Source organism: Balaenoptera physalus (assembly GCF_965194825.1).
Source record: "Balaenoptera physalus genome assembly, chromosome: 20".
NCBI lineage: Eukaryota > Metazoa > Chordata > Mammalia > Artiodactyla > Balaenopteridae > Balaenoptera > Balaenoptera physalus.
Genome location: NC_138901.1, coordinates 52,059,095 through 52,068,609, shown reverse-complemented (window position 1 = coordinate 52,068,609; position 9,515 = coordinate 52,059,095). Strand labels below are relative to the sequence as shown.

At 58.3% G+C, this 9,515-nt stretch overlaps 1 protein-coding gene across 7 annotated transcripts in view; it reads right to left on the bottom strand.

Moving 5' to 3' along the window:
* Nucleotides 1-351: 351 nt before the first annotated feature.
* The window catches only part of SGSM2 (small G protein signaling modulator 2), a 37,256-nt gene continuing 28,092 nt past the window's right edge, over nucleotides 352-9,515 (bottom strand). For all 7 annotated transcript variants that reach the window (XM_082443423.1, XM_082443422.1, XM_082443427.1 and 4 more), the window contains 12 exons: nucleotides 8,696-8,849; nucleotides 7,869-7,933; nucleotides 7,602-7,747; nucleotides 6,957-7,085; nucleotides 6,526-6,708; nucleotides 4,492-4,872; nucleotides 4,131-4,255; nucleotides 3,615-3,697; nucleotides 3,342-3,451; nucleotides 2,825-2,921; nucleotides 2,170-2,337; nucleotides 352-1,961 (listed from right to left, as the gene is read on the bottom strand). In XM_082443423.1, coding sequence (XP_082299549.1) covers nucleotides 1,873-1,961; nucleotides 2,170-2,337; nucleotides 2,825-2,921; nucleotides 3,342-3,451; nucleotides 3,615-3,697; nucleotides 4,131-4,255; nucleotides 4,492-4,872; nucleotides 6,526-6,708; nucleotides 6,957-7,085; nucleotides 7,602-7,747; nucleotides 7,869-7,933; nucleotides 8,696-8,849 — 1,730 coding nt within the window. In that variant the 3' untranslated portion in view covers nucleotides 352-1,872. The remainder of the gene's footprint in view (nucleotides 1,962-2,169; nucleotides 2,338-2,824; nucleotides 2,922-3,341; nucleotides 3,452-3,614; nucleotides 3,698-4,130; nucleotides 4,256-4,491; nucleotides 4,873-6,525; nucleotides 6,709-6,956; nucleotides 7,086-7,601; nucleotides 7,748-7,868; nucleotides 7,934-8,695; nucleotides 8,850-9,515) is intronic.

Here is a 9,515-nt window from a genome sequence, read left to right as displayed (position 1 = left end):
GTAGGTTCCCAGTCAAGCTCCAGCTCTGAGGGCAGAAAGGCTGGAAAGGGGCGGGGCAGGGACCTACATGCCATCCAGAGGCTGGAGAGGCCATTGGTCAGTCTGAGATAGGACTACTGGCTCTGGGGCAAGGTCCCCCCAAGGGCTCTCTCTAGGTACTTAGAGTCTGGCTATCACCCTGGACCATTCCACAGCCAAGGCCTCTCTCTTCTGGAAACTTTGGTTCTCTCTTTTCACCATCCTTGCCTTGTGGGGCTGGCCCTCTTTACCGCTCAATCCGGAGCTTACAGAATTCCCCAACACAAACAGTCACTGACGGTCCAGTGCCAGCCCACAAGTAGCCACCAGAGCTTCAAGCATTGCCAAATGCTGTGTTTATTGGTCTGTTACATTGAAGAGTATAGTTTCTGAGCCAAAAAACATACACACTCTGCTCCTCAAAAAACCACTGAGTCACTAAGGCAGGCACACAACGGCCACTGTGCTTGGTGGAGGCCAAGGACTCACCTGGTGGGTGGGCAATGGGGCAGGCTGGCCTCCAAACAGGTGGTGCAGTGCCCGGGGCAGGGCTGGGCTGGGGAAACTGTGCTGGATGCAGAGGGGTGGCTGGGCCCTTTCTCATGTTTCTCAAATGCAGGAAGTCTCCAGACCTTAGTGATAGCTGGACAGGCCCAACCCCTGTGGCAGAGTGGCCTCCTGGCCCCAGAACAAGGCCTATCCTGCATGTATTGATGGGATGGGAAGTGGGGATGACAGAGCAAGCAGTGTGACTAGGCCTGGGGTCAGGAGCTGGGCCCTTCCTAGCACCTCCATGAGTGAGGCTCCTCTAAGGGGGTTTGTGGGTCCCTAGCGTCCTCGGCATCCTGAGAAGCATGTGGAAGGAAGAGCTAGCCTTGCTTCTCACCAAGGACAAGCTGGGGAGATCCAAGCACCCTCCCCTCCACCTCAGGGACTCAGCAGATGCCTGGGATAGGCAATGGGCTGCCCCAAGCTCTGGAGCCCGTCCCTGAGAGGAGGCCATGACAGGATTGCCTCCCTAAAGAATCAGCCTGGAGAGCAAGTGCTTCTGCCACATTCCAGGTCATTCTGCTGGCAAAAGCATCACTGATACACAGTTTCGGGGGATGCATCTAATGCATAAAGCAAGAGCAGGGTGGTAAGAGTGAGACTGTACAGATACACATGGGTGCACTGTATAGGCTGGGGGGGGGGTGCATGGGGTCACCTCGGGTGGCCAAAGGCAGTGGCAGTGCTGCTGAGGTGGGTTGCTCCCACCCAGGGCCCATGTTGTTGGGCTGTCCCGCAGTCTCAGGGGAGGGCCTGGAATGCAGCCCAGGTCTGCTGCACCCAGGGCACACACCCAAACTGGCAGCCGTTCTGGCTGCTCTAACTGGGGCTGGTGCGTGCACATGCACTGGGCCTGCAGGGGGACGCTCAGAAGAGATACAGCACAGAGTCCCCTTGACCCACAGGTAGGGTCCAGGCAACTACAGCCCTCCTAACTCTACAGGGCCCCAGGAGAGGCCACGGGGAGCTGTCCAGGCTGGGGCTGCCAGTGGCAGTGGGACTATCCCCAGGTGTTTGAGAGGGGAGCAGGGTAAGTGTCCCCCAAGGCAGCCATTCCCTGAGGTTGACCCCTCCCTTCCTGGTCCTGACCTGAGGGCATCCTGGCCCCTGACTCGCCCTGAAGGGCCAGCACTGCCCGGAGTCCGATCCCAGGCTCACAAGTGCTTTGTTAGGAATACAGTTGGGCAGGTGGGTCGGCTGGGGGCTGGGGCAGTCTTGGCTGTGCTGCCCCTGCACCTCCCTCTGTGGGACCAAAGGGGCCCGGAGCCCAGGCTCTGGCGGGCTGCTGCCCCCTGGCCACAGCCCTCACTTGTTCTCTATGAGCATCTGCACCTTGTGGACGAGGTCCCGGGCGATCCGCAGGATCTCCTGGGCGTCGTGATGCTCAGCCCGCTCTGGGGGAAACATGGATAACTGAGCGGGGGCAGCAGTCTGGGAGGAGCCCTGGGACTGCCCACCCTGCTCCGTTTCCACCTGGACTCCCGACATTTGCTTACGGGGCAGGGGCCAGTATTCCCGAGGGCCCCCCAAACCCTGTGCAGGCCAGGAGTGGAGGCCCCCACGCCCCTGCTGAGGCAGCTGGCGTGGCCAAGTGGCTCCTACCGTTGAAGAACTTGATGATGTCAGTGAAGTCCATGTTGTTGTCACGGATGATCTCTCGGTAGGCCTCCACCAGGGCCAGGGCGATGAACAGGACAAAGTGCTCCGAGGAGATGTGCCGGGCTGCCCAGATCACCTCCCACACAGCAAACACATCCTCATACGGCAGCTCTGGGGACAGCGAGGAGCTGAGGCTGGGCCTGGCTGTCCACAGGCCTCTGGACAGAGCCTCGTGCCGAGACAGCGCTCCAGGGGCCGGAGTCCTGGGACTCTCTCCACCACAGGAGCCGCTCCAGGAGAGCAGTTCCGTGCCCCAGGCCAAGGCCCCAACCTTCTCCCTTGTAGTTCCTGTACACGGGCCTCCTGCAGAGGCCACTTCGCACTAGAGCAGCCTTTTATAGGCCTTGGTGCTCGGGAAGATTTGGTTCGAAAACAGTTCTGAAAACCATTGCCTTTGGGTGATTTTCAACCCTAGCTGCACTGTGGACTCACCTAATGGCTTTTAAAATCACCACACTTAGGAAGTCTGGGGCTGGGTGGGGCCCAGGGCTCCTCAGGGGGCTCTAAAATACAGTGTGGGTTGAGAACCACTGACTTCGGGGAAGAGGGATTTCCCACCGCCCCTGACCCCAGGCCCACTCTCCAGCCCGCCTCTTACCTCTCTTAAAATCCAGCAGGAACCAGCGGTAACAGAAGTAGAAGTGGGTGTAGTCTCCATTCTGATGCATCAGTTCAAACAGCTCTGAGTCCAGGATCTGGTTTGAGTGGAGAACGGGAGCCAGACCGAACCGGTGCTGCCTCTCCCCAGTGCCCTGCCCCCCAGGCCCCTCCGCGGTGCCTCCCTGGCCGCCTGGCAGCTGCTCCCGCCCCTCCCATCCAGGCTGCACTCTGCAGCCCCACCTGTCTCTCTGGGATGTACTCTTTGGAATGATGCCATATTCTGGGTGATTTCATCATCAACCGCTCTACGCGCCAGAACTTTCATGAGCATAAGCGTTTGCACACTGACACTCCTCCTCAATTTGTAAGGTTGAAAATGGTGGGGTTTTTTTTTAATGAAAGAAACTAAGCTTATACGTAAAAAACATTTTGGGAGCGTTCCCCGGCCTCCCCGTGGATGATGAACAAGCCCAGCGCTGCCCGGTCACTTGCCCCGGGGCTGCTGCCGGCCTCACCTGGATGAGAGAGCGCATGTTGGCAAAGTGGGCGTCCATGGCACCCCCGTTGGGGAAGTTCTGGCTCATCCTCTTCATGAGGTGGCTGAAACAGCTGTAGGCCAGCTGGTCTGTGGGGAGGTGGGCGTGAGGCCGGCAAGGCAGGAGACCCCAAAGCCTCACTCCGCAGGGGGACAGGGCTGGCTCACATGCCCACCCATGAAGACATGCCGTCGCCTTTTCCTTTCTCCAGCTCGGGTCAGCCCAGGCCCAATCCCAACACCCCCTCCTCACCATTGTCGAGGACAACCAGGAGAGGCGCCAGCAGGTCGCACATGCCCTGCACGTAGCCCACGTCCAAGTGCTCCCACACGTAGCTGAAACGCCAGGGAGAGTCACTGTGGGTGTGCGCCATCCTCCCCTCCCCTCCGGAACTCCTGGGGAGACGGCCCCTAGAGCAGCCTGCTCCCCAGAGGTCAGACTTCCTGGGACCCTAAAGCACTGGAGCACAACGGCGAACAACCCATAGCCACTGTCCTCGAGGCCCTCGGGGGCTCAGGGAGAGAGACTGGACAGGCCATCACTACCTGACATGCTGGGTGGGGGTCCTCTAAGGCTTCCTGGAGAAGCATGGCCAGAGCTGAGATCTGAAAGACCTCGAGAATGACGAGGGGGTGGGGTGGGGGGCACAGCAGACAGAGGGAGCCGAGCGTGAGTCGGGGACAGGGCAGGGCAGCAGGGCGCTGCCGGGCCTAACCTTTCACGGAGCAGGGTCCCTGCCTCCCCCCGAGCCCAGCCCCACAGTGGCACCTGCACATGATGTCTCTGAGCCGCTCGAGGTTGGGGGGTGTGAAGTACCAGTAGTTGCGGTCACATCGCTGCACATCCTTGTCTATGCGGTGCAAATTTAAGGCCACGGTGTCCAGTAATTCCATCTGGAGGAGCGGAGGGCCCTCGGGTGAGTTGGGGGCTGGAGGTGATGCCCGAACAAAGGAAGGCAGCAAAGGCAGGGAACCAAGGGACTCAGAGAACAGAGTCCTCTGGGGTTGCTGAGAGATGGGCGCAGTGCCTCCCTCCAGGACAGTCAAGGCCACCCCACCCTCCACCCCACCAGCCCCTATCCGCAGCCTCTGGGGCCGCTGAGAGCAGTGCCTGGGGAACGACCACATACAGCGTAGGCAGCAGCACACACGGCGGCGAGCTCCTCCCCGGCCTCCAGCTCGCCGGCCCGCGAGGCCTTCTCCTGGCTGGGGGCCTGAGGCTTGGAGACCTGGGCTGCAGGGACCAGCCCGTCAGAGCCTTCCTCCCCACCGCCGTCCTCCTCCTCAAAGCCCATGCTCTGGCCCTCATCTGTGCTCGACTGGATGCCTGAGGCCACGGAGTAATTGCGGGAGGAAGGCAGTCCTGAGTCTGGAGAGTCGAACTCCACCGACTGTTGCTCCACCATGGTGGTGCCAGTGGGCCTGGCCCCCGCCCCCTGCTCAGGCTCTGGTCTGGGATCTTCGGGGCCCAGGGGCCTTGGAGGCTCCAGGTCATCCACAGAGACAAACACCTGGTGGGGGTGAAGATGGCGGGGCTCACACCTGCACTCCAGCACCGTCCCTCAGCTCAGCATCTCCTTCCTGGGTCAGAACTGAGAGGGATGGAGAAGTCTCCTCACACCCCCACTCCCACCCCATGGCCTCTAGCACTGCCTCCCCCGGATGCCAAGTGCCCTCTTTGACCCAGCTGACCAGGCTCCAGGAAAACATGAAAACACCGTCTCCAGCCCCATCTGGTCTCACACTGGTGAGAAAAAGTGTGAAGCGCTTCCTGTGGCTGCTGCAGGGAAGAAGGGGAACTGGAGGCCTGGACACTCGATGGCCAGCGTTAAGTGTCACTCTACAAACACAGAAGTCATGAGGCAGCCTCAGGTCAGGACAGCTTCCATAGTGTCTTTGGTGTGGCCTCTGGGGCAGCCTATGGATGCAGCAGACTGGAGGTGTTAGGAAAAATAAGTTCTTCCTTATTTTCAGTACTGAATGTTCTGTACAAGGCAGGAAACCTCTCTAGCAAGTACCTAATCGGTTATATTAGCTGCAGACAAACTGAGGAGAGGTAAGAAGTGAAAAGAAACATATTCTACTGATTGAAACAGTCCACACTCCCACAGATAAGTCACAGGGAAAAGAAGAGACATATACATACAGTTTTGTTTCGTTTTGTTTTTCTGTTTGGATTATGTAGGGAAGGGAATGCTTAAAAAGACTTTTCACTTTGGGCAAGAAGCATGAAGCACTGTTGGGTTAGTGTCAGGTACGGCCATGATTCTGAGGCAATTCAGAGCCTCAGAATAGTGCCAGTGAGAAAGGCTACTTGAGTCCATAAGCTAAGCAGCTGGGGCACTGGTACAGACTCAGGATTTTACAAAACCCAAAGCAGAAAGAGTGTGTGTTCACAAATAGGGGATTAAGAACAAAGCCCATGGAAAGGAGAGTGTGCCTTGGTAGTTACATTTCTTTAAGTCTTGCTCCAACTTGAATTCTCTGTTAGTATTAGTAAGGAGTTAAGTAACAAGAATATACACTATCTAAAGAGGCTATTTTAAAGAAAAAACATAAGGAAACAATGTCCTGAAAACTGAAACTTATTAGTTCTGGTTGGGCCCAGCAGCCATAGTTTGGGACTTGATGTTCACCTAAAAGTCAGGGGTGAGGCCAGAAGAACCACACAGGCTGTGAACTGGTTTTGCATAGTCAACTCTATAAGGTGGGACTGCTGTTAAGTGCTCCCCTGGTCTCTGGCCAACAGCTCTTGCGGAAGCTTCTGCAATCAGAGGACAGTAGAGCTGAGAGGGGGCACTGAGGCCCAGAGATGGGAAGAGAAGTCACTCATCTTGTCACTAGTGGACCTAGGACTAGAACCTAGGGAGGCCCAGTCCTAGCCTTCAGGTCTCTCTACAAAGAGGGAGAGCCTCCCTAATTCCCCATGAATTTATCCTCCTCTGCTAGTGCGCTAGAACAGAACACAGCACGCCGTGTCATTTTATTCCTGCAACACCCAGAGAAGTGGGCAGCAGGGGACTGTCATCCCATTTCTCAGTGGAAGAAAATGAGACACAGACACACTAAGCCGTTCTCCAGGGCTCCACTGCCAGCGAACACTAGAGGTCAGGCCTAGAGCGCTGGTGGCCCCGCCCCCGGCCCCCAGGTCCCGTTGGGCTCACGTCATTGCTGATGGTGGAGTCTCGGTGGATGAGGTGCTGCACGTGGCTGTCGATGCTGCTGCCTGAGGAGAACTTGGTGAGCGTAGCTGGGTGAGCCTCCCGCTCCCGCTGCCTCACCACCACCTCGCAGGCCTTCCACTCCGCCAACACCCGCTGGTACCTCGCTGCCACCACTGTGTCCACCTGTACTCAGACCACAGCGTGACCATGGCGGGAGGGGTGCACCACGCCCTCCTCTGCAGCTGTCCTCCTGGGGCAGCTGGAGACTAGGGTCGGGCCTCGGGGTGAAGACAGTAGGGCCACCCTGCTAACATCTTCCTCTGCCCTGTTTCTGGCTGGGAAGAGGCTGAGGTTTCTGAGGCCCCCCCTCCCTGGTTCCCATGGCCTAGGTCCCCATCTCCCTATCCCCATGGGGAACAGGCTCCCCTCACCTGCTCCATCTCCTTCCTGTTCATGCCGAACTTGTAGTGGCCAAGCAGAAATGGCCAGACGTCCTTGCGGATCTCATGCTCCACGCCGCCATAGTAAACTTGCCGCAGCAGCTCCAGCTCCTTGTAGTTCTGAGGGACCCAGGGAGGAAAGACTATGCAGCCCCTGCAGTCTCTGCAGCCCAGCTCGGCGACCCCATGCCCTGAGAGCTGGGGCTGGGGACAGTGATTCGTTTGGTCACTCTGCTGAAACCCAGGCACACCCGGCTTTGGGACCGTCACATCCTCCCTGCCCCCAGACTAGAGCTGGATGCAGATCTGCTTCAACCCTGCTTCCTTCCAGGGCAGAAAAGGAGCCCAGAGAGACGAGGAGATTTCCTCAAGGTTGTGGAGTAATGCAGAAGCAGAACGGACTTCCTGTCCAGTCCCCTTCCTGTGGAAACCCACAGGCCTAGTTGTGAGACTCTACCTTAACCCAGGCACTCCAAGGCCATCAGTCCTGGCCTCTCACCTCTGACCCTGGACCACCTTTTACCTGAACGCCCATGTGGTCTGTGAAGGCCACTCACAGAGCAGGCTGGTCTGCTCTCCCTGCTGTACCCCAGCCCCTCGAGCCAGCCTCGGTCCCTGGCACCCCAGAGCGTGCACCTTTTCGTCCTTTTGATACTTGCTCCACACGTCCTTGGTGAGGCCCCCCGAGGCCCCCGGTGGCCGGGCGGGTGGGATGATGTTGTGATGCACCAGCGCTGACAGGTGGGTCCGCACCGTGGACAGGTGGCGGCAGTATGCCAGCCCTGCGGGGGGGGGGAGGGGGGAGGGGGGAGGGGGGGAGCCGGGAGGCCGTGACCCTCTGTCCCGGTGCCTCCCCCTGCCCCTGCTCCCACCCCCTGCGGCCCCACCTCACCCCACACTCACAGCCATAGAAGGCCCGGGACACGATCTGCCTCTTCATGCTCTCACACAGCAGCCTGAGGGGCAACCTGTGGAATCAACCTGACTCAGGGCTGTTCCTCTGGAGGGAAGAGTGAGAAGGAAGGACCTTCTGGCTCAGAGGGCAGGTGGTGCAGGGAGCAGGATCTACAACCCAGAAGCATGTCAAGGGCTCCCTCGCCCTGCCAGCTACCTTGGGTAGAGCTGCTGGGGGCCCAGCCTGGCCCCCAACCACCCAGGGGATCTTGGGCAACTAACTTCATGTTAGTGGATCTTGGTTTCCTCATGTGAAAATGGAGAGGGCCATCTGAGGGTCAACAGGTGCAACAGGTAGAAAAATGAAGTTACTGGTGAAAAAGCCATCAGCAAGCATCAAGTGTGGGCACATGACCCTCACACAAGTGCCATTCACACACTGTTCCTGGCACGTGGCAGATGCCCAGATACCTGCTGAGTGTCCTCAGACGGCAGCCTGACGGCAGGATCCAGGTCCACCTTGGAAAGGGGAGCTCCAGGTACTGAGCACTTGCTCTGTGCCAGGCACAGCTCTGGGCACTCACGTGGGTATATACCTCATTCAGTCCTCACAAGTACCTTAGGGAGAAGGGGTTATTATCCCCATCTTACAGATGAGGAAACTGAGGCTCAGAAATGGAGAAGCTCAGAGAGACTCAGCAACTTGACAAAGTCACATGGGGAGCAGAAATGAAATTCGAACCCAGGTGTGTCCAACTAGAGATCACCCTTCAGGCAAGTGACACAGCCCCAAAGGACAGACTGACACATACACACGGATGGACACACCCACTCACCGGTCGGGGACACAGCTGCAGTGGCTGGGGGGTACGTATGGGGAGCTGCTGGTGGAGTAGGAGAGGCAGGAGGAGCCCTGGCTGCACAGGGGCTCCAGGTGCCAGGCTGGCAGGCTGGGTCCAAAGCCCTGCATCTCGATCATGTCGCCAGCATCTGTGGGCAGGAAGGGGGCCATGGTCAGGGCCCGGCAGGTCTCCTCCCCCAAGGACCCTGCAGCATGCCCACCTCTGTGCCCAGAGCTGCAGCATGAAGTCACCCTTTGGTGGAAAACCACAGGGGTGGTGCCTGCCTGGCCCAGGGTCCAGAGCCCAGAGTTGGAAGTGGTGGAGAGAGAGGGCGCCTGATACTTCCCAGCCTCCACCTAGTCTTTCTGAATGCGGTAAGATACTTGCACTGAGTCATGGATGATTGTGTCTATTCTCTCCATCTTGCTATAAGCAATGGAACAGACACTTGTTTTTCTAGAGGGAGGAGAAAAAAAGAAGGAACAAGAAAAGCCTGAGCTCTCCGAAATGCTGCCAGCTGGCTTGGCCTTCCAGGATTCAGCCTGGTCCTCTTGGGCAAACTCTGGGATGTGCAGAAAGGTGCCTGGAACATTGCAAACTTTGAACCTTCCCATGCCAGGAGCGTCCACTGATCAAAGCCCCTGAAGGACCCCTGAGCCACCAGTCCTGGTCCACAGACCTCATCCCCCTGAGGGTTCTAGACCTGGCAGCCAGTGGCTAAGGAGGAGCAGTGCTCCCTGCCCAGGCCAGGTGCCCCCAAGTTCGCAGCAGTGGGTGAGTTCTCCATCCTTGCCTAGCCTGACTGCACTGCATG